The sequence below is a fragment of the Cynara cardunculus genome, unplaced genomic scaffold (assembly GCF_001531365.2).
Source record: "Cynara cardunculus var. scolymus isolate 2C unplaced genomic scaffold, CcrdV1 Un_Scaffold_363, whole genome shotgun sequence".
Classification (NCBI taxonomy): domain Eukaryota; kingdom Viridiplantae; phylum Streptophyta; class Magnoliopsida; order Asterales; family Asteraceae; genus Cynara; species Cynara cardunculus.
In genome coordinates, this window is record NW_020200575.1 from 142,574 (window position 1) to 167,464 (window position 24,891).

The 24,891-nt window shown below is 37.2% G+C and overlaps 2 protein-coding genes across 3 annotated transcripts; one reads left to right on the forward strand and one right to left on the reverse strand.

Moving 5' to 3' along the window:
• The first annotated feature begins 785 nt into the window (after nt 1-785).
• On the forward strand, nt 786-21,722 carry LOC112501642 (serine/threonine-protein kinase EDR1-like). Of its 2 annotated transcripts, XM_025105329.1 has the most exons (18): nt 786-1,038; nt 2,720-2,762; nt 2,853-3,113; nt 4,750-4,953; nt 7,189-7,377; nt 7,559-7,818; nt 7,919-8,038; nt 8,320-8,409; nt 9,869-9,964; nt 14,229-14,315; nt 15,661-15,754; nt 18,191-18,476; nt 19,190-19,313; nt 19,415-19,434; nt 19,758-19,914; nt 20,855-21,143; nt 21,308-21,380; nt 21,453-21,616. In XM_025105329.1, exons 3-18 carry the CDS (start codon nt 2,853-2,855, stop codon nt 21,533-21,535), a joined length of 2,433 nt encoding a protein of 810 aa, XP_024961097.1. In that variant the 5' UTR covers nt 786-1,038; nt 2,720-2,762; the 3' UTR covers nt 21,536-21,616. The 2 variants fall into 2 exon arrangements, with proteins under 2 accessions (XP_024961097.1, XP_024961096.1); XM_025105328.1 differs by having other exon boundaries at nt 2,720-3,113; nt 21,453-21,722.
• On the reverse strand, nt 21,718-23,920 carry LOC112501643 (F-box/LRR-repeat MAX2 homolog A). The gene has a single exon (XM_025105330.1). It carries the CDS (start codon nt 23,884-23,886, stop codon nt 21,793-21,795), a length of 2,094 nt encoding a protein of 697 aa, XP_024961098.1. The 5' UTR covers nt 23,887-23,920; the 3' UTR covers nt 21,718-21,792.
• Nucleotides 23,921-24,891: the final 971 nt, after the last annotated feature.

Consider the following 24,891-nt stretch of genomic DNA (forward strand, 5'->3'; position numbering starts at 1 on the left):
ATTCCTATATCTATTACCAAATGTCGTTGATTCGGTGAACGTATATTTGGCTGTTGATCGAATAAGAAGACCGGTAAGCATCTCCTTCTGCATAATAAGAACATCTTACTTGATAAGAGACAATAAATATGAAGCAATGGTCCATTGTTCTTATTGCGCCAAGTACTTTTCACTGGGTTTGGTGCGTCTTCTCTCACCTCCCTGATGCTTCTTCACTCAACTATCGAAGGTAATTTTTTTTATTCAAATCCCTGATCTCGTTTCGTTCTTTGCTTTCTTGTTGTGTAATGTTGTTATCGTGTTGTGCTATTGCTGATATATATCTCGATATCAATGTCTCAAGTTTTGATTATTTATTCACATATTTTTTTTGAGGTTTTTAAGATTCCCGCTAAGCTTACATGTTATAAGCAAGGGTCTGAGTTACAGGCGGGTTCTGCAGGGAAGCATCTCGACAGGCCCGCAACCAATGGTTTGATCAAAGCAAGCGATCTAACGCTTTAAACTCTAAATCAGATCATATACTTAATTTAAACATTTAACTGATTATATACAAGAATTAACGGAAAAACAAAAAAGGGAACAAACTCTTGACCAAATTCTTCAATTTTAATTGGTTTAAAGCAAAAATTAATTAAATTGAAAAATAAGTAAAAATTAAATAAAAAACACCCGATAAAACATTTTATTAAGCAAAAAAATAAAATAAATATTGAATCAATCCCCGCCTCTCTCTCTGTCTCTCTCTCTCTCTCTCTGTGTCTCTGTGATATTTCCTCATCGTTTGAATCTCTACGTTTTCTCTCTCATCATTGTCACGAGACGTTCATCACGCGCACACAAATCGTTGTGCAAATTGATTCTCTCTCCGGAATTGGTGGATTTGGATTGAAATCTCACTTTTAGGCAGAAATGAAACTGGGTCTCGTTGTATACAGAGATTCAATTTGTAATCAGCCGTGAAGTGCTCGGATCCAACTGGTGGTTACTTCACTTGTGTCGGCATCTGGCTTTAATATAGGATTTGGAAGGATTGATGTGAGTCTTGACTATGTCTATTCGCGACTCTTTTTTTTAAGTTCAACTCTTCTAGATTTCTGCAAATTAAATTCAAGTTGAATGATCAAATTTGCGTTTCGAGGGTTAAAGTTGGTTTATAGTTTTATGTTATGATTCAATGCTTATTATTGAATGATCTGATTAGAAATCTTGGGATTGAAGGATCTAATTATATTTTGCATTCTTGATTTTTGATGATTTTAATGCGCGTTAAGGTTTTAAAGAAAATGTTCGTTTCTTGTGAAGGCTTATTCATATTTAATGCCCAATTATGGAATGCAACTAGCCCTGAAATCGTATTGTGCAATGCGATGATGTTAAAATGGATAGAAAAGAATCTCTAGTGATTACAAAAGTGGCATGGATTGATATTATTTCTGTTTTCAAGTCACTAGTTCCATCTAGAACTGCAGTAAAGTTGGGTAGAGCTTCAGTATGTCTGAGTTCATCTCTTTCAAGTCAACCTGTCTAATTTTGACGACTTCGAGCCAGGTCATGCACAGCCTGAGCAAAAACATATTTCTTTGCTGATTGAACTTTCGATATATCATATATAGAGTTTGTTATGTTCAAGATATGGATATTGCAGTCTGTTTGCAGCCCTTTTTGTAGTAGTCTATTCTTATTCATGCTATTATTGGTGATTAAGATCAGTCTTCTGGTTAGTTATCTCATTTTAACCTAACTAAAATCGCAAACTATCTCATACAATTTCTTCGAATTTTCTTTCTATGTGTGTCATCCTAGTGCAGTAAAGGGCTACTTGTGAGTTACATGGGGTGAACATTTAATAATCAGTTTTTGGTTTGCATTGCCCCTTGTGCTCTAGGACTTCTTCAAAAGTGCATTAACTTTAAGGTCTGAGTTTTCTGCATGCTCATCCTTCTAATGGCTTAGCGAATAGTTTCCTTCATGATGTTTCATGTTAGATGTCTACTTCTGTTATTGATAAGATGATTCACAGAAACTGATATCTAAGGCAACACTTAAAAGAAATGATAATTCTTTATAGTTCTCGTGTTAACCCCCCCCCCCCCCCCCCCCCTCCCCGGTCTGTTTTAGCAACTTATCCTAAGGTCTCCCAGCCAACTTTCACTTGAATTGCCAAGCCTCTTGTATTAACGCCCTTGAAGAATTAATGTAGGCGGAACACACTCATGATCTGCTTCACAAATGAGAGATTTATGCATTGTAAATCCATCAAAGTTTGATCTTTTACCCCTGCCTTGTAAGTTTAGATCATTATGGTGTTTTATTTTGATCACATATAAGGTTGTACTTCTGAGTAAGGATCTGAAGATTAAAGAAGATTCATCGTCATCTCTCTCATTAAATTTTTTCTTTTTTAACCGCCCTTGCTATGTGATATGGTATTATGGTGTAGCACAGTCGGTTCTTGTGCAGACTGTATCTTGTTTCTGTCAATTCTCAATGTGCGTTTGCATCTCACCTTGGTTTTTCCAGTTCTGTTACACAACTATGACTTAAAAAATAGCAAAGTGTTGCAATAAATTGCAAATTCTTCATCGTATTTTCTTTATCATACTGCTGTCAACTGTTGATTGGATTTTCTATATATCACAATTACTTCTGTTTTCAACTTATATTATTCACTTTAGTGAAATTGATGCAAGGTTAAACCCCTGGTTTCATCTTGCAGGTCACCTGACTACCAGAATATGGGACCTAAATGAAGGAATTATGTTAGTAAATGGAGCTGCTATTTGAATATGGAGCTAAGAAGGTCGTTTTGAAATAAGCAGTGATAAATTGGTAATGTGATTCATTTATAGATGGATACAGAAGAGACACGAGATGAATTAGGGACTTCAGAGCATGGGCCTTCTAGTAATACATGGTGGCCTTCAGAGTTCGTTGATAAATTTGGGTCTGTTTCGTTGGACTCAAAGAAAGAAACTCTAAATCATAGAAGATCTATGAGCAGCAGTACATATGACAGGTTTCTATCTCAATCTCAATCAGCATCACAAATCCTCTGGAGCACTGGAGTGCTTTCTGAACCTATTCCAAATGGTTTCTACTCAGTCATTCATGTAAGCACTTAGAATTTGCAAGTTTCACTGAGTTGCTACTATCAGAACCTCTTATGGATCTATGCTTACTAATTCAATACCATTGTGCTCACAAAAATGTTTATTTTGGTATACACATTTACTAGCTTCTAGTAAGTGGAAGTTACACCAGAAATTTCATAGGCATGTTAACTTAAAGCTGAAGCATGCATGATATGGTCATTGTGAAGGAGTTGAGCTAATGTGGAATAAGAAACACATAATGAGACCCTTTGCATGACAAACTGTGGTTTTTTTACAAATCTATTTCAAACTGTTTTTCACCATTAATTGTTTACATTGATAATAGTGAACTGTGCATCTCTTGTCCGGTAACCAGTTGCAGATCCATCCTTTGGAATTCCGTGAAGGGAATACAAGGACCCTATTTGAATATGAGATAAAGTTTGACTAGATTTCTAAAGTTCATACTGGTTAGATAGGTAAACCCTTAAAATGACAATAACTTCTTTGTATTTGATCTTTTTGATAAACTTTTCTTTATAGTGCAACTGTTGAGTGGTTGCCCTAATACGATGTTGAAAGCTTTAAAACCACCAACACATATAGTCTCCATTTGAAAATTTTGATGTGATCTCAAAAACATCGATTCAACATTTGTAGTTTCCATTGAAGAATGTATCATTTCTTGCTCTATTTATTTCCGTTAGAAGGCATGATCCAGAAATGAATCACAGTTTTCTTCTGTTGGTGATTCCATAGTGTTCCATTGAATCATGAACGACTGTAAATTGGTGGGGATGGTGCAAATTTGATGTCCTTTTTGTCTATTTCAACTGATGGATCTGAATCTTGATTAGGAACATCATATTTCTACATGCTCATGCAATGACAGAGCTGATGACAGAAAAGATTAGGCATTGAATGCTTCCAAGATTATCTTGTTTATCATCCCACTGCTTGTCCTAGCTTTCTGCATTTTTTTAAAGAGGAGAGGTAGAGGAGATAGTTTGACCTTGGGGGTAGGGGGTGAGAGAGACGAAGGGAGAGAAGGGGAGGGAGTGATAGACTGCATAATATGATGTTTTTAAAAGAAGGTGTTTCAGAACGCTATATATAGGTTACTAGAAATTATGAATGTGTGAAATTTCTCATCTCCCATTTCTTGATTTGTGTTTATTTACATATATGCTTATACATATATAGGAGAGGGAGAGAATTGAGCTAAGAAAGGCTGTCTTTGAAGTCTTCTCTACTCTTCTATCACAGCCCCTTTTATTCAATCGCTTAAATGTGTTGGGACGAGGCTCCATGCCAAGACAGGGTGGGTGAGATACAGTTGTCACTAGGACATCTGTTCTCAAAAGTCAAAACTCTTTATTTCATGTGTCCCGCCTGCGTTCTTTTCTTTTCTCACTAAAGCAGACACAATACTTTCATGTGACACACAACTATTTCTGGCATATTTGGAGTTCTTTGAGCTGTAAGACTTTAGCTAGGAAGCATCAATTGCAAGCTCCAATTCTGCTGATATAGGAAGTACCATCAAGTATAAATCATGCATGAACATCAGTAATTATATCTAGACTTTTGTCAAAATAATGGAAGTTCTTCTAGATGAAGCTACTTTATATTTATTAATGTATAATCTGTACAGGATAAGAGGCTCAAGGACCTTTTTGATGATATTCCCACCTTGGAGGAGCTTCATGATTTGGAGCTTGAGGGTGTGAAAGCCGATATAATACTTGTTGATGCCCAAAAAGATAAGAAGCTTTCCATGCTAAAGCAACTCATTGCCACACTAGTGAAAGGTTTGAACTCAAATCCTGCGGCAATTATCAAAAAGATTGCTGGATTGGTGAGTTTTGGATTTTGACTTACCATGCACTTTTAATTGATTGAATTGTAGTAGTTATATATTTATAGATTGAATTGTTTTGATGAAAATTATTGTAATTGTATAAAAGCTGTTACCGCTTGCAAGTGGCCCTCTATCTTCACAAGGAGGTTGCTCATTAACTGCTGTATTTCTATCTAGAAAATTTCTCCTACATTTTTCTTGATGTGCATGATGAGAAATGAGTAGGACCTCAAAGGGTCCCACAAGCAATGTATATAGTGTAATCTATTGTAATACAAACATCAACATCAGCGTGAAAGATACTCCCGTTTAATCATCTTAATGTGTGAAGTTTGTTGACTTTGTTCTATGGATTGGGGGGGTGGGGGTAGCATTATACGAGCTGATGCTGCAATACTGCTGTATTGTGCAAGATGAAGGGAATGACGACCACCTCTATACTTGTAAGGGTATGAAACACTGGATGACTAATAGAGAAATAATTGCAGCTTGTAGGTTCTCAACGCTTATAACACTAATTAATGCGGTTGTTTTCATTATACATGTCCCCCTAAGAGATACTAAACTTTCCTCCAATCAGAGCACATTATGCTAGAGTTCTGAAGACTACACTAAGCATATCTTAGACATTTTGATGCCTGTACTTTCTTTTGCCATAACCAGGATTTGTGAAAGAGAGCTGCATGACACTGAGATTGTAATAGAATATAAATCAACAAGGGTAGTCTTATATTTTTGTTCCTGGAATGATCCTCGAAATAATTGGGCACATGTGCTTAGCTTTCATTTTTAACAATAACAATAGTCATGCCAGTGATATAACTAGTGAGGTGAATAGAAGTTTACACTTTTAGACAAGCTTAGTTGGATATTAGATGCCAATGGCAGAATGCTGTATTACTAATCTGATGTCACTCCTGTAAGCTTTAGGTTACATGCTCAATGAAGGTCCTTTTATTCTTCTTGATGACAGTGCTTGTGCTCTTCCTAAAGAAAGTTGACCAATTACTTCCACCAGCACTGTTAGCCCTGAAACTTAAGATTGGCAACTGTTTTAATGGTTGTCTTGCCTGTTACTCCAGCTGAACAGGAGGGCCTAAGCAGTAGTTAAATCAAAACAATCCAGGTCTTAGTGACTACTAGACAGGCTTTGTTTTAACCAAGTTAAAATGGCTAGTCCGGTCCTTAGTACATTGTACAAAACTAAACAAAAGGCTTGAGAGTCTTTTGAAAAAGGTTTAACATAGAATCAACCTTTATTACATCTTGATTACACATATTACTCCTGTTCCATGATAAGTGCCCTGATCTGACTTTTGAAAGTCAAAAAACCACTTTTCAATTTCAAATATCGGATAAATCTGTGTGGTTTTGATTTTTTTGGAACTGCATTACCTGTATAAGACACACCATCCAGAGAAGGTGTGGAAATGTAACGAACAATTCCTATTTAATTTGATTTTGAGAAATATTATGTTTGTATCCAAAAATAGGAAGTATATAGTTTTCATGGATAGGTGGGAGTAGTATTTACGTCTATTATCTATCATGCAGAAATTTGTTTTAAATGTTAACCTTTGAAGTGTCGAGGATGTTTTGTACACATCCACAATATGTCTGGGCTCCAGACAGAAGGAAACATTGGTTCTTAAAGCATCTTCAAACGATTCTCCAAAATGGGGACTTGGGGGAACTTTTTGCTCCAACAGATTCTCCAAAATGGAGGAAGTACGAGAGAATGTGAAATTCTCCAAATTTGTAGAACAAAATGATTACCATGAGAGAAACAATTTTTTATCGTATTCCACCCATAAGAAACCTTGAAATTAAATGTTTAGGAAAGAGAAATAATATTTAATTAAATGTGTGGATTATTTTAATAATATAATTAATAGTGTAATCTCTAAAAATGGAGAAGCTGTTGGAGTTGAATGCACATTTTATAGAGATTTTGAATTTTGATTCTCTATTATGGAGAATCTGTTGGAGATGCACTAACTTTTTGGACATGCCATGGGCACTGGCACATTGGTGAACTGTCACAGTGTTGGGAATGGCATGCGCACGATTCACCATTCTGGAAAGTGTAGCCTTACATAGTCTGGATGTCATGGTGATTATAGTTATCATAACTCCCTGGCCTCCTATTTGTATTATATATATGAAAGCTTAGTTTGTGGTTTACAAAGATGCATGGTTTTCATTATCCGATGCATGGAATTTCATCCACAGGTCTCAGATTTCTATAAGCGGCCACAGTTTGATAGCCCAATTAAAGCTACAGTCGAGGATGTTTCTCATGTTCCTGGCAGTCGAGGTGCTCAGTTGCTGGGGCATATTAAAAATGGTTCATGCCGTCCTCGAGCAATACTGTTTAAAGTCCTTGCTGATACTGTAGGTTTCGAAAGTAGACTGGTAGTGGTAAGCACTAAAATTCATTAGACCAAAATACCCTGACTTGTGTATGTATTATATTATCTACTCCCATGACTAATTTGATGTTCAGTTAATACTTTGTGGCATATGATGACGAACAAGATGTAGCATTTTGAAAGTTATGCGGTTCAATTTCCACACATAAACTTCATGTTTGTTTTTCCAGGGGTTACCTAATGAAGGAGTTGGTGAGTGTGTTGATTCATATAAGCATATGTCTGTAGTAGTTGTTTTGAATTCTGTAGAACTACTGGTTGATCTTATGCGATTTCCGGGTCAACTCATACCCCGATCAACGAAGGCGATTTTTATGACCCATATTTCTGGAGCGGGAGAAAGTGATTCTGCTGAAAATGACTCATGTGATTCACCGTTAGAACCAAACAGCCCTTTATATGGTTTTTCAGAGAGGATGGACAATGAGAGGTTAGGTTCTTTTAGTATGTATGTGTATTCACAGTATTTTTCTATTCTGCTGCTGCTGAAATTAGCAAGGTTATTTATTTATCTGGAGACAATACTGCAGTTCTGAGAAAGATGACAATCTACTTTACCAGAGGAGACTGGAGTCATCTTTGAATGCGCCTGGACCTTCATTGAGGAATAAAATGATGCGTTCTTCATCTTCCATTGATGGAAAATGGAGGTACTCTGATCTAATCTTAGCAAATGTTCTCTGACTGGGGACTGCATTTATTTGTCTTTTGAAGCACCAATTTTTTTTATTAAATACTGAGACAACCAACACATTTTGAGAAAGTATGAACCAGCCTAATCACACAACTACTGACCGGCGATTGCATTCTACGATGACATGTGTTGATGTTGTTCTTATTGTATTTTCTTTATCATCTTTACCATCATACTTGGGTTTGATGAATTGTTCTAGGTTGTATTTTATAGTTCTTATTCTTTTCTATACATCAGTTTATCTCATAGTGAACCAGATATTGCTGCTACGTTTTGGCGAAGAAGCCGGAGGAAGGTGATTAGTGAACCAAGGACTGCAAGTTCAAGGTTTTCCTCAGTTCTCATGCTATATGCTATATGGTTTTGTGTTATGTGATTTTAAGAACCTTTTGTTGATATAAGTATTTGCAACTTCATATAGTATAACGTTGTCGCATTTCGGATGGACACCTGGGATTTTCTTTCATTCTGCTGCAAAGTAGTTCGCATAGTTTACCATTCTCACAGTAACTAAACAATGAACCTAAGGAGAGTTGTGTTACTAACTTACTATATTATTGAAGGCGTTTTATTTCTTGATTATACAAAAGACAAGAACTTCTACAAAATCTTCAAATTAATTTGTTTTTAAGCAATATGCTTCCTATTCGAAATTGAATTACAAATGAGTTAATAATATGACATCTCAATAAAGTTGCAGTCCATGATTTTGCTGCGAGATTTGTTGCTTTTACTAGTTTGAGTATTGGGTTGCAAAGAGACAACATGCACCTGCTTTAGATCTTTAGTATAATGGCAAGATATAGGTAAGGTTACCATAGAAGGATCGTTAGAATAAGATATTTAGATAACTGAGAGAAGCTTACAGTGGTACAAGTCGAAGGAAACATAAAGCGTTACTTTTGATGGTTTATTCATTTCCACATAGACTAATGGGGGGTTGGGGGGGATAATCAATGTGAGTAGTGGACTTGAATAATAGGTTATACAAGAGTTGACCGAAGATAAGGGAGTGCACTAATGCAGTTATTGTGGGAGTTCATTGTGGTTGGTTCGTCTTATCATTCTCTATAGAATTCCTGTTGCTGTCCATTTTATTATGATTTATGATAGTGATTTATGCTTGCACGACTAAACCTTGTTGCACTTCTCAAATACACAGCACATCTGTGCCAAAAGTTGATCTGAGGAGACAAGGCACTTATTGCATACATGGTGCATCCTCGATAAGCTTGAGGTGTCAATAGTCGGCTATCAAACACCAAGTGGGAGTCTATCCTAGACTGAGGCAGCTAGAAAGTTGAACTTACCAACCATACTTGCCAGTATAGGAAATTAAGCTTGCATAACAAACAGATCCCATGAGCTTAGCATATTACTTTCCTTTTCAAAAGAAAAACATAAGAGTGGATAATCTAGTAGATATTTTTAAAGCCTACCTTTAGCGGAACTAATCTGTTTGGGTTTTAAAGGAATGTTAAAAAAAATCATACAGCATAAAGATAGAGGGCAACCTAACTGCTGAAGTTGTCCATTTACAACAATAATCTTTAGAAAGCGGTAGATATAACGGTTACTGAATAATCACAAGTGCATATGCTCATGTGTGCTTTAAAGTAAAACATACAGGCAATGTCCGTTAGTGAAGGATGTCCAAAGAGTTTCAAGGTGAAACCCAAATGACACAAGTTTACTTGTTTAAGTTTGATAAGTAAGCAGTGTGTTTACTTGCTTTTCTAGTTTACGCTGATTATAAAATCTTAGTAAGCCTTTTGCGATATTGCAGTCCAGAGCATCCTTCCTTTCGAGCTCGCGGCCGGTCTATGCTTAGTGGTGATAGGAGATCATTTAGAGACTATCCCGATGACGTTGGTCCTTCAAGGTTCTTACAACTTCTATATCTGCTTTCTGCATTATTGAAGCTTATGTGAAATGCACATCTTACTATGTATGATTTGACATTTTTTCTTATATGTTTACTAACATCATTGGTGCATTTTTCTGTTATTTCTTTGCCTACCAAGTGCAACCTTAAATGCATGGTGTGACTTACCGCTATAACACACCACAGGTCCTCTAAGACTATTGTCCTCAAGTGTTGTTAAGGATATTTCTAGACATATTACTAAGGAAGAATTACCTGCTGTTATGCCTTTGCTTACTAAGTGCAACTGTAAATGCATAGTTTAAGAGTCTTACCACTATAACAAAGAAGTTTTGTTTTGTTTCTCTAAGACTTGCTTCTCCTCTAGTGTTGTTGTGGGTATTCGTAGACACATATTACTAAGAGAGAATTACCAACATCCCATGGAAATATTTTCATGCTCTTTGTTGCTGAAAGTATTACCATAAGTCCCTTGCTCTACATAGAAAACATACTGGTTCAGAACTTTAATTCATTAAGTCACAAATTTTTGTTTGTCTTAAAATGTATCTATTCTACTTTGTTTTTCTGTAAAATGGCTACTTGGTAGACATCAGAGACTTATATGCATGGTAATATTACTGAAATCAAGGGATGGAATTTGGTCCAGATTTGAACCTCCAATATGTCAACTCAAATTAAAAACTTCTATGTGCAAGATTTGATCAATTTATATGAAGTCGGGTTTAAGTGAAGTTTAGCTAGTGGACTTAAAATTGGTTAGGGAAATCTTCCATGAGCTGCTAATCTGGTGTCTACTGTTTTGACAATGCTCCAGTGGCAAAATAATTGCTCATGAGGACCTTTTCAAGAAAGAAAGACAATTCATGAAGGGCAGCTCTTTTAACATATATACGGATGTACAAACTAACAAGTAAAAGAAGTTGTCTTCACTTATCTTAATCATGTTTAATTTTTGTACTCGTCTTCAATATGGCTTCATGCGTGTTAAGCAGGTTATATGGAAATTGAAGCGCATTACACAAGGCCTGTATGCAAGCTTTCACTTAATCCTTTATTGAAAACATTATAAACTTGTAAAGTTAATGAGATGCCTAGTTATGATCAAGGAAGCACAATGAAAAATCTATTATCTTGTTATGTAGCACACCATGCTTTGGAATGCTAAAGGAGCTTGTGTACATACATGGAAAAAAGCATACTTGTGTCTGCAAGATTATGAAGGAATTGTAATGACCCATTTTATCATGTTGTCTTACGCCAATATGTATTTTGGTCAGTGTGCTTTTTGTCCAAGTTGTGGATAGTCATTATTTTCATTGTAATGATTTTAAGGTCCTAGACTCCTAGCTCATCTTGATGCTTTTGAGATCTTGTTGATCTTCTTTCTAGAGAGGATTCTATTAGGTGTAGGTGTGTGAATGCTTAAGAATCATCACAGTCAGATCTTTTGCCAGGTTGAAAGAGAGGCTGGTAGCTAAATGCTACTCTCAGACTTCTAGTGAGCTATTCTTCATTGGCTTGTTAGGCATAGCGCACCTCCTAACGTTATTTTGAGAAGAATGTTTTATGGGGTGACATTTTAGTTTTCATCAGTTGTGGAAGTCTATGTTTAAACTTAAGCATGTTCTTGAGTTTGTTTCTGTTGGTATCTTTATGCTCCAGAGAAATTCTGGACTCTTGGTATCTTCATGCTCTAGAGAAATTCTGGATGATGTCTGATGCTTTTGAGTATTCATTAACGTAAACACATTAAAATAGGAATTATTATCATTTCTGTGTATTGTAGTTATCTGGGATGATTCAGAGGGAATTTCAGATAAGAGATTTTTGAACCCCTATTTCTTCTTATGAATTAAGGTGGTTAGGTCATGTAAGGACAACTTTATATATTGACTAAAGTATCTCCTAATATCATGGTAGAGATTACCAAGTTCGATAATCAAGTTACAAAATATTACATCAATCCTCATGACAAGATGTATTAACATCTTGGTGACTACTAGATGGTCCATCAAGTTACTAGAAACTATAGGAAAACTGATCCATCTTACATCACTAGCCATGGTACTGCCTTTTAGTGTATGGTGAGATAGGTTATATATTCCCCTTCTGCTAGTGAAGATATTGAGCTGTCCATATGTAGGTGATATTCCATGAAATATCCTTTCATATACCGATCAAAGGGACACTTAACTTGCACATGCTCTTTGAATGTAGTCATGTAGGATGTCTATATGTTGGGGAGATCTATGAGCTGGTATTGGGTCTTTGCTGCAAGTAATCTCTATATCCTGGAAGTGCGAGAAACACAATGTTCTGTTTTTTCTTCAAGTTCCAGCTCTGAGTAAACATGGGTTTTGGTGTAGTTAACTAGTTGGATGATTCTACATATTATTTGATGGAGATGTTTTGCAAAAATGAGGCACCTATGCTCATATCTAAGAATAATATTTTTATGTGTGCAAAACAAATTGAGTAGATTGTTATTTTGTTTGTTTGAAGGTGGTTGGCTTCTTGCAATCCGCAAACTATTTCATCATGTTTGCTTTTGGAGACATCAGGAGCTTCAGAGATGAAAAATATCCTGTCTATATTTAGTATTGCAGTTGGCCCATCTGTGAATCTTGGATGTATATTTTCCCACATTGCTCGGTAATACAATCATGCAATCTGACTCCATATGTTACAAGGGTCATTAAACTTCACCGAGTTTTCTTAAAGAGTAAAAAGTTGAACAACATGCAAATACTTGGAATTAGGGTTTTATTGAAATTGGAAGCAATAACTGTTTCATGGTCCAACATGCGATGAATGAAAACATGGCTGGAAAAATTGAGATTTCATTCTTCTTGATGCTAGTGACTTGAGGTGGTTTTGGTGACTATGGAAGGAGGAGGGTATGGGAAATTTTATAAAACCAACAAAAAATACGCCCTAGTATTGGACTCCCAACATCAAGCACGCCCCTCAACTAGCGGGACAGTACCTGAGATTGAGTTGTATGTAGTACTTTCTTGCCAGTGAAGAATAATGATCTGTGATGACAAGGAAAAGGTGAACTAATCACCATGGTGATGAATAAGAAATAATCCCCTCACACAAGATTAAAGAAGGCAAAAAGGGGATGAAACTTTAGAGGCTATGCAAGAGATTGCTAAAACAGTGAAAGAGATGTTGGAAAAGTTCGCTCAGAACTATGCGTTCTTAGGTAGTAGAAACAAGATGAGAGTAGCCCTGGAACATTGCACTGCAAATGTTCTTTTTGGCAGGATATGATGGTGACAAAAAGTCGCTGAGGTTGGTGATAGGATGGTAGTGGGGACAGGTGACAGCCGTCTAGGTAAACAATGTTGGTTTTGGATGCTATGAAAACCAAAATAGGAATAGGGGCATTTTGACCATAATTGCATGGTACAATCGCATAGGACAGATTGCATCTGGGGCCTAGACTCTCGGTACTATTTTCGTGATAGTGGCATTTTGGCCACGATTGCGTGGTACAGTCGCATAGACCTCCAGGAGCCTTTTTTGGGTGATTTTCTGGGCAGATTTTGGTGTCTTCCTAGCTCTCTTTTTCCATATATAAGCCTTTTTAGTTTTGGTTTTTGATTAATTTTTAGAAGAAAAACATCTTGTGTACTCCATAGCTAGAGAGAAAGTGAGGAGAGCTACTCCATTTGGCATTCTACTAGTTTTGGTGATCATCATCTCCTGTATGCTGCTTTGTACTCCTTTTGGTATATTAATACAAGTGATTTCTCTCTTCTCATGGGCATGAACCACGTTAAATCTCGTGTCTTGTTACTTGCTTGACTACATTTGCTAGTTTATGGTTATCTGGTGGTTAGTATGTTATGCTTGGATAGCCATTTACTTGTTTGCTAGACCCTGGATATTCTGTATTTGTTGTTTGGCATTCACTTGCATTTTGTGTCCAGTAATTTTGGAACCTATGGGATCGTTTGCTGGTTGTTTGGCATGGTTCGAACCCTTACAAACAACTTGCAGCCAACAATCCTTCTAAGACTTCAAATAATAAGGCAAATCAACAAATGATATCGAAACAACACCTACTGACATAGCAGGTGGTTTTAAAAGCTTTCAAGTTGGTGTACAGCGTCTTGGTTCTTGGCAATTGCATATCATCTGAAGTACTTTGTTTGCATCTAATACTTTTTGCATGATGCTTTAGAAAGTTGCAGCAAGAATATCCGACATCAACAAACTAATCCCAGTGTATTAAATGTGTATACTACAGGTCAGAAGGCACATCAACATCCGAACATCGTAGAAATCGAAGAAGAAGTATTAGTATTACTCCAGAAATCGGTGATGACATCGTAAGGTTGATATTTTCTAATTTCTAATTGGGATATGTTGTTATAGTAGACACTTTATCGTTCTTGGTCTTTTTTCTGATGTTTTTATTTTGTTATTTTAGGTAATTTCCTTGACAGGTCTAATATTCAAAGTCTTACCAAGTATACTAGTACCAAAAACACTTAACAAATGATAATATTTGTCTACCATCTATGAAATGCATTGTTGTTACAATAACACTTGATAGCACTTGTATCAATTTTCTGAAGTTCTAATTTAGTACGTGTTATATATACATATAGAGGGAGGTTCAAACGAGAACGTTAACTAAATAAAAGAACATGAAAACAGCCAAATCACATGTGATTTTACACTAACGGTCAACTTAAAGGTGTGCAGGCGATGTGGCTCACGACCTCAGGTTGTGGCCAAAGTTGCGTGAATCAAATGTGATTTTACATTGTGATTTTGGTGTAAAATCACATGTGATTCGACCGTTTTCTTATTTTCCTATTTAGTTAATGTTCTCGTATGAACTTGACTTTCTCTCTCTCTACATATATTAATTTCACCGTGTTCTTTGATCCATATATGTTGTCCCCACCATATGAAGTATGCAAGTTCCTATGGATGTATGTAGAACTACATTAATATCAGTAAATATCAGGGTTTAAAACTGTATTATTGGGAAAACACTTTCTAGATATAGTACATAATGATCCCCTATCTTGAAAATAGTGAGAAAGATAACATATATATCTAACATTCAAGCTGTACAAATAAAATCAATGTGAGTTTGTTGGAATTTTTGCAAGTGGATCAAAGCTGTCCCAACAATGTGATTTCTGTATGAGATGACAAGACACCTCTATGTGTTTTGCTTCATTCATGAAATACTTGATTTTTGACTCATGGAACACATGTTTGGTCTGCATTATCTTAGAGGCTGTTTGGTTGGTTTTTCATTAAGTCCTGTATAGATAAAGCTGTGTGTGTGGATTAATCTGTTTGTATAGATTGCGAAGGTTTTTGTTTGAGAGGGTTCTTTCATAGATGGAATGAGCGTTCTTTTAACTGGGATGGACAGGTTTGGAATAAACTTGGCTTTCTGCATAAAGTTTCCCCTTAGAAGCCTACTGAATAGGTCACTTTCTATCATTAAGCCACAACCAAAGGGTCATGTGTAGTTGACTAAACAAGTTGTGAGTCCCATTAAGTTCATTAAGCTGCTAACAAACCGGCCCTTAGACTGATATTAGCCATTATTCATGGACGCAAGGACAATGGCCTTTTGGTTAAAAAGCTTGCTTTAGAGACCACATTTTCTTGAAGGCAGCATTCATGATAATTCTTTCTCCTATGACATGCAGGGCTGTACGAGCAATGAATGAAACATTAAAGCAGAATCGATTATCGAGAGAACAGGTGGATAGTAGGTTGCAGAGTGCAGACGTCAAGAAAGATGTATGTGTTTCTGTCATAACAGTATTGATTCAAGTTCTGTCTCTCTTGTAGTAGGTTCATTAATCTGTGGAATCCATATAAGTAAATTCGTGGCAGTTTTTAACTTTTGGGTGGTAATTTATTGACGATTACTACTGTTATAAGATGTGCATTAGTATGTATAGAAACATCCATAACATGTATCTATAAAGATATGCATAGCTACATATGTGTGTGTATGTATGCATACATGTATACATAAAATATACATATATACACATATACATATAGATACGGACATGCATATTATGTATATAAAAATGAGAGAGAGAGAGGTTTAACATTAATACCAATAACATTCAAGTTGCAGTATAGAGGTTTAATATGTTCAACTTCCTAAAATAAAATCAATCTGAGCATTTCCGTTGGAGTTTCTTCTCAATATTTTGGTCGATCTATGAACAGTTTGCATAAATGGATGACCGGCTGTTCTACTCGCTACATATTTGCCTATAAGACGACAATTGCTGATTTTTGCCTATGAATTACAGAAGTCTTGCCCATTTGTGAGAGAAATGATTTAACTCATGCAGGTGAACTTTGTCCCCTGTTATGTGATCTCCATAATGAAGATGCTCCCTTGAAATATCTTCATTGTCGGTAATTTGTAGCAAGTCTACTGGTAATCCAAATAGGCCACTTGCTGTGGGAGGTCCATAAAGTATTTTCTCTACCTAAAGTGGGATTCTATGGAATTGTGATACGTTCTTTTTTAGAAGTCTTGTATTCGTTTGAGATTGTGATGTGGAATTGTTCCCCACTAAACCTCTTTGGTTGGCTATACCCTGAGGGACATTTGCTATGAGTAAAACGTCTTTTGTATAAACAATTAGAATGATGCAGTTGCCTATGATTGTGACTTGGCGGTAGGACATTTCTGGTTTTGACCTATAAGATTTCACAATGCCATGTTAATACCAATGTCATTGGTTCCCGAAAGAACAATCAAGGGGTTTGGAAGCACCTCGGTTACATTATGTGCCTTCTTAATTGACCTTTGCCAGTTTCAATAAACATGGACATCTACACCAACTTTGAGCCATTCTGTTTGATTGGGATACTTCGCAGAGCTACTCTGACAACTTTCTTTGTTTTGTTTACTTTCTCTTGAATATTGCCCATAATTACAGAGAAAATTATGATAAAGACCTGGTTAGAAATGGACCAATCAAAAAGATGTGAACACGTAAAGGAGGTCTGTATCTGATTATATTTGCTGGTAATGTTAAAAAAACTTTGAAGTTTAAGCATAAAGTAGAACAGTAGGACTGGGTTGCTGGTCGACGGCTCATGAATGGGTGCTGGTTGTATTAGCTGGAACAGCAGATACAGATAGAAACCATAAAGGGCATGTTCTAGGTCTTGGAGGCATGCAATGGCATGAATGACCCAAGGTGGTCTCTGTTTGTTGGGGGTTGGTCAGGAGCCAGGGCACAATGATGTCAAATAAGAAGGCAAGAATCAGTGTGTTCGTGGCAGAAGCTAGCAGGTATTCAGACAGGTGAGGCAAAAGGCTGCAGTTCACTACTGCTGTAGGCCACAACAGGTTGAGAAGGGCAGTTGTTTACTGCTATGGAGGCGGAATTTTATTAGAGGGGGTAGGGTTTCTTGTCTTTATCAAAGCCCAGGCTGTGATATTGTCTAGACATTTAGGCTTTGTAGTAATAAATATTGAAGGTGAACAGAAGGTGGCTCATTTGCTGCGAAACATAAAGAGGAAAATAACAGAAGCTTACTGTCATCAGTTGCATAGTGGAAACATAAAGAGGAGAATAATGAAACTCTAGTTATCTCTTAGGTAGTGGAACGGGGTACTAATACTACTAACTTCAACCCTTCCTTAACAAAGAATCACCGAGGATATGACTTTTTTTCATGATTATTCTTGTGCTTGATTTCATGTCCTTGAATCTGTGGTTGTTGTCACCTTCATATGGTTAAATCCAGGTGCGTGTATTTTTGGTGATATAATCTGCCTCCATGGTATATATTTCTCTTGTAGGGTTGTTGCTCAAAGTAACACTCAGTTATGAGTTAAACTTAAAATTTGTTTGAGCAATTTACCATCAACTATTTACAACTGTATGTACCAAAATTAAGTAGTAATATTGCAGATGTCATTGAATGATTTGTAAACTTCCATTGCCATGTATTGGCGAAAGCATACACCTAAACAATTTGAAGGCAACATATATCTTCTGTGCTTTTGAATTTGTATAGTTTTTCTAGCAACTGTAATCTGTCTTGGTCTTGAGTTTTTGCGCTCTGCATGATGCCTACCTGCAAGGGTAGGTTAGAAGTGAGCATATCTTGTTTGCTTACCTAAATTTATTTGATATTGTAAGGGTCACCATGTTTCGATTCTATTATTGTTAATAACTTGGTGTGGTGCTTTAGGAGTCTGATTTTCGCACCGAACAGCATGATGGAAGATCTTTATATTCTCTTCAGAGGGAGCATGTGACTTCTCAAAAGGCAATGTCATTACCTTCATCTCCTCATGAATTCAGACATCCAGCTTCTGGTAGACCTGGTATTTCAGATGGGATGGTTCCTGATGAAACAGTCTCAACATGGAACAAAATTCTGGATTCACCCATGTTCCAAAATAAGCCTCTCCTGCCTTATCAAGAATGGAACATTGACTTCTCAGAACTTACTGTTGGCACTCGAGTCGGAATTGGTAAGTACTCATCTATATATTTATTCTCTTTTGTCTTTTGAAAGCTTCTATCTGGATGCTTTATGCCATGCATGCATTTGTCGGAATTCCTTAATTGGTCCTAGCTAGTCTGATGCCAGTTGTGATTTTGAGGGGATCTGGGATCACTAAGGTCCTAGGACTTGAATCCAGCTGATTCCTTTCAACCCCTTGTCACATTAAGTGTTCCCTACATTCCTTATTATTTTCACAACTTTAAATGTCTGCTATCTTATATCAGCAAGGAAATGTCCTTTTTCATCATTCCCAGAACCAGCTCCAAATAACAAACATTGTCCAAAAAATCCCACCATTACGATGAGCTGATTCTAATCCTTGCCACTAAATGAGCTATATATGTGTTTATCATTCTCTGTGAGTGTGTAATCCATACAGAGTACCTAGATGCATGGACATAACTATATACATGATCTGTTTGTTCAATCTCCTAAGTTGGATCCACAATTTCTGGAGTATACAGAGAAACACTGTCAACCAGGTTCTCTGTTTTTCTTTTCCTTCCACGTAGATGGAGTATGACATCTCTTGCATTCCTTTCCCAACCATGGATGTTGTCCTAAAACACTCTTATCTAGGACCAGCTCTTTAGGTATACTCCATTCATGCGCCTCTCTATTCACTAAAGTAGTGTCAAGGAATCTATCCATTCTCAAGTTCTGGATTATCGATTCCAGGATTCTTTGGGGAAGTTTTTCGTGGCATTTGGAACGGGACAGAGGTAGCAATAAAAGTTTTTCTGGAACAAGATCTAACCGCTGAGAACATGGAAGATTTCTGCAATGAAATATCCATCCTCAGGTAACCAATCTATTAGTGGATGATGTTTCTGATGGTCATAGATTTATTTATTTATACGCTTCTAACTGCACTTCAAATTTATTTCTTTTGGTTTTTGACAGTCGCCTCCGACATCCAAATGGTATGCCTTTCTTCATTTTAGTATATTTTTTATTTAATGTATTGAATAGAAGGATAGTTGTTCAGAAATCATAAATTACTCCACCAAATAAAGTTAACTTCTGACTCTTAACTACAAGAAAAGCCTTAACAAAGCAGGTATAACTGTTTGTGTTTAAGATGCTTATTAGCATGCGGCTACAGTTGCTTAAACACCAAATTCACGTTTCCTTCTGTTCGTCAACTTAATGTGACATAGGAAGTGAAAACAACCCGACTAGTAAAGTATTCAAGTATGTATTTTGCAATGGCATTGTACTAATTCAATTGATGACTTTATTTCAGTTATACTGTTTCTTGGTGCCTGCACAAGGCCTCCACGCTTATCGATGATTACCGAGTATATGGAGATGGGATCATTGTATTACTTGATCCACTTAAGTGGTCAGAAGAAGAAACTCAGCTGGCGAAGAAGACTAAAAATGCTTCGTGATATCTGCAGGTTGGTCAATTTTGCACATTATGAAAGATGGAATATTTTTGCAATTGCAATAAAATTGGACTTTCGCATAACTTCTGAGAGTTGGGGGCCATCTTCATACGATATTAGATAGGCGCCTCACTCTCTGATGCATCATATTCTTTGCATGTGCTCCATCTGGGCTGCACACATTCTTCATTACCAATTCTCTACTCTTAGGCTCTTAGCAATTCAACATACAACTTTAACATGGTTACCATAGGAATACTGTTACTCTACATGTCTATTGAAATGGGGTTCAGATGGATTAGTTTTGATTCTGACATTAATTTCGATTTTTTATGGTCTTTTTGGCCATTCAAGTTGTTCTGTTCAGTAGCTCTAATAGTTATTGCCTATGGAAAAACTTGAAACCGTGGTGTACATTAAGATTTGTACACGACCCTAATGATTGTTGCCCCGAGATACATTGTGTTCAAATAGAGTGCTGCTAACAGGTTAGCATTAATGAATGATAACCTATTTTAGTTGGCATCATAGGGCCACAAACTGGTTTGTATTTGTGGTACTTATTAGGGTTTTACTTGGATTTCATGCGATCTAGGCCAATGGGGTTTAGGGTTTAGATGTATCATATATTCCAGGTTTTTTTCCTTCAAGATAATTGATTCATTTGTAGCCTAAACATTCACAGTCGATTATATTGCTGATTCATTTTCTTGAGGATGCTGTGACCATCTGGACTGGATGTAAATGTTGATAAAATTTATAGGATATAAAGTAGTATAATATTAGGAACCGCTTACATTCATAGTGGCATATAGCTTTGGGTTATATCACACTCATTAAACTACTTCATCCTGGACTTGGATACATGTTTCATATGAATTTGCATACCTACCAACATGTGAGCAGACTTGATCTCATTGTTATCCCTTTCTGCATGTAATGAAATGATAAGGGGGTTGATGTGTATTCACCGGATGAAGATAGCTCATCGTGATATAAAAAGTGCAAACTGTCTCGTGAATAAGCATTGGACCATAAAGATATGTGATTTCGGGCTGTCGAGAATGATGACAGAATCGCCTATGAAAGATACTTCATCCGCAGGAACCCCTGAATGGATGGCTCCAGAACTTATCCGAAACGAACCTTTTACTGAGAAATGTGATATTTTCAGCCTTGGAGTCATAATGTGGGAGTTGTGCACTCTGAATAGGCCATGGGAAGGTTTGCCACCTGAGCGGGTAAGTTCTTTTTTCATGGATATTTTTGTGAATACAGAAGCTGAGCAGTTTTCACTAATCCTGAAACACTTGGGTTTTCACTAATAGCTTTTAGATGATTGTTTCATTACGGTATTTCTGAACAAGTTGTTTATGAAATTCGACCACAATCATATATTATGCAGGTCGTGTATTCTGTTGCAAATGAAGGTTCACGGTTGGAGATCCCCGAAGGCCCACTCGGCAGGCTAATTGCTGGTTCGTGTTGAAATGTTTTTAGGACTTGATTGTTAGTAGAATCGGTAACTTATGGTAAGTTGATTCATGCAGATTGCTGGGCAGAACCGCACGAGCGACCAAGCTGCGAGGACATCCTGACTCGCTTACTGGACTGCGAATACTCCCTTTGTTGATCACCATAACTACTACTTCTATTCTATAATATAATAGATTGGAAAACTGAACAAAAAGACTTAGTAGAGGTGCTACAATATGTTTTTCGGCTCAACTTTCTGACTTGTGTATAAAATCCAGTTATTACTATTAGAACTGGCTACAACAAATCCCATTATTCAAAGACATCCCGCTCATTTTGTGAAACATAACATCATGCCATGAAAACTTGTGAATTGTTTGGACATACACAAAGCATGATTTTCTTTGCTACTTTTTAATCGTCGATTTGACGCCTATTCAATGCGTCTTCAAAACGACTACATGAGTTTGCTCTCATCTCGGTACTCATGTCGTTCTCGGGGGCAGGATAGTAATCTTCTTGGAGCTGAACGTCTCTTAGGTTCGGTATCCGCAAAAGGAACATGAGAAAATGCTCATGAGCCGTTCCGTGGATAAACAGTTTCCGCAACATTGGACATTCTTGGAGCAACCCTGCGGCCGGCAGGGAAAGACTCCGTTGGTTAACGTCTCGATCTTGTGGTGGCCAGTAATCGAGTTCGTCCAGGTTCAAAGCCCCGATCCCGAAGAGATAAAACCGTTCCCATAGGCTGAGATCCATCTGGCCCGACGGGGCCGTGTGCGCATACCCAATCGTGTCGCCGCAATCCAATTGCATCTTCGATAGTTTCGGGTACAAAGCGAGTGATCGCAACCCAAATTCCCGTTGTTTGGGTTTTGACAAATGACGGCAATCTCCTTCCACTCTTATGCAAATCTCCTCCAAATTTGGGCAATCTTCTAGTCCTGCTGATAATAACGGTGTCAAAAACTCGCCAACGGAAAACCAAAGCGATAGACGCTCGAGTTTCTCCCATGTCTTTTCTTGAAACCTGTTGCTCGAATCATTCAGATCGAAATCGAGCTTGCGTTTTTTCCTCTCGTTACCCAAATCGTCACTTTCTTCTTGTTCATCAAGAACGAAACTGTATTCAAGTTCATCAAGATTTTCGGATTCTTCAAAACTCTCCCAAATGCAATCGATATGAAGCCGCCTGATCCGGTCTTGGATAGGTTCCAGGGCTTTCAACGATGAAGCTGCACCTAAATTCTTACAACACGAGATCTTAACATCGATCAAAGTGCGATTTAGCAAACAAACGAAAGTCCGCATTCCTCGAACCGTGATGTTCTTGCAGCCTTGAATCTCAAACTTGACCAATTTCGAACATCCTCGGGCAATTGCGATCAAACCCATATCCGTCAAGTCGGCTACGTTTCTGATCGATAATGATTCGAGCCTTTGACACAAAGCAATCCCATCCAATTTCGATTCAACTGGCATCGAAATGCCATGGAAGTTGCCAAGCTTCAGAGACCTCAATTTGGGGCATCTGGAGTTGAGAATCTCCATGGCAGGGGCAGTGTCCCTGATGTTATTACAAACATCTAGTGTGAGCTCCTCCATTAATGGAAGTCCAGAGAACATCTCGATCAATGTGGCAACCGTGATGCTCGCGTCGTCTGGTGTAAATCCTTGGGTGTTTGGATCAGTTCTAGCGTTCAACAAAGCCAATGGATCTGCGAGATGAAGAAGTGATAATTTGGGGCAATTGATTGAAATCGAAAGTAGGGTTTCGTCTCCAACGAATCCAATGTACCTAGGATCAAACATACAAGCTATCAACAATTTCTTGAGATTCGGACAAGCTTTAGAGATTTCTTCCACCTCTTGAGCTTTGAATCCGTCAGGAAAAGATGGATTAAGAAGATTGAGAAACGTAAGCTTCGCTGCGATTTGAGGGTGAGTTTTTAGGGCTGGAGGAATATCATCAGTCCAACAATAGAAACTGGAGAGATCCAGAGAGTTGATATCTCTACAATTCTCCAAAATCGGAAGGATATCGGCGCCGGGAGGTAGCTGCGGTGGCCGTTGATGCCACCGGACTAGCTTGATCTCAGAAAGCGACGACCATTGAGGAGCTAAAAGCTGAAGAGCAAAAGGATTTCGTGAGTAGATGACGAGTGACTGAACGTTAGGGAAGGACTGGCGGAGGAGGTGGGCAAAGAGGGCGGGATCGGTGGTGGTGGCGGCGGTGGCGGTGCAGGAGAGTAGCGGATGGCCCCATGGAGAAAGGAGGGAAAGATCAAGGTGGGTGACGGATCGGAAGCAGGAAGGTAACATCAAGAGATCGCGAGCGTTGCCGCGTAGGGTGAGGGCGGTGCGAGTGGATCGCTCTAAAAGAAGCCATTTTGTAGAGACCAAAGAGGCGGCGTTGCGAGTACGGACATCGGAGACGGCGGCGATTATGTTGGAAAGGAGGACGTCGGGAAGGTCGTTGATGGTGGTGGTGGTGGTGGAAACAGCCATTTTAGATACTTTTTTGTTGCTGGATATCAAGTGAGACCGAAAAAGGGGATAGGGATGAGAGGATATTATCGGAAACGGGTATGTTTTTTCAAATTCTACTCATTTTGTTTTTATCATGTGAATTATCAAACTCAGTTGTAGTAAATTACGGATTTGGTCATCATTTGTTTTTTTATTATCGATTCGGTCCCTAAAATATATATATATATATATATATATACACACACATAGAGAGATTGTTTTAAATACAACCCGTCGTATTTGTACAATCAATACAACCCAATAAAATGAGATATTTATGGAAATGATGAGAGTTCATTTATTATGATTTGAATATTTATGAAAGATGAATAAAATTTATTAATTATGATCAATACTTTATATTATGAAACAATCAAAACTTCTATGAAATCACATATTCATCAAATTAAATGAACGGTTAAAATTGAATTGTATTGATTGTACAAATGTAAAGGGTTGTATAATAACCAACTTATATATATATATATATGTATGTATATATAAAGGTTCAAACGAGAACCCCTGTGATTTACGAGAACACGAGAATAACTTATTAACCTCATATTATGATAACAATTAAAATTAAAAGATTTTTGAAATTTAAAACGATTCAAAAAAAAATTGAGATTCGAAAGGGTAATAATGGATATTAAAATCATACAATTTTAAACACGATCACATTATAATCCTAGAAATTAGAGTTATCCACTTAATTTAACAGTTATCGTTTATTAGAAGGTATCGATTAAGAAGGTAACGAAAGAATTTCATGGAGAAATCGAAGATCAAGAAGCCGTAAAATCTGGAAATCAAACAACAAACAGGAATCGATCAGCAAGAAGAAGTCTTAGAACACAGTTTATTCAAGATATATGTCACAATTACTCGATTTGAGCATGCTTTCATTGGATTAATATTATTCAATCACACATTTATCACAACGATTACGGGTGAAATCGACTACACGATTTGGTGTGATAAGGG

What these genes read in the sequence shown, in the direction of transcription:
- LOC112501642 (XM_025105328.1), top strand. Translation starts at nt 2,853, where the DNA reads ATGGATACAGAAGAGACACGAGATGAATTAGGGACTTCAGAGCATGGG. An exon ending in GTTTCTACTCAGTCATTCAT is followed by an intron (nt 3,114 to 4,749) that starts GTAAGCACTTAG and finishes TAATCTGTACAG; the next exon opens with GATAAGAGGCTCAAGGACCT. An exon ending in ATGCTTCGTGATATCTGCAG is followed by an intron (nt 19,915 to 20,854) that starts GTTGGTCAATTT and finishes TGAAATGATAAG; the next exon opens with GGGGTTGATGTGTATTCACC.
- LOC112501643 (XM_025105330.1), bottom strand. Translation starts at nt 23,886, where the DNA reads ATGGCTGTTTCCACCACCACCACCACCATCAACGACCTTCCCGACGTC.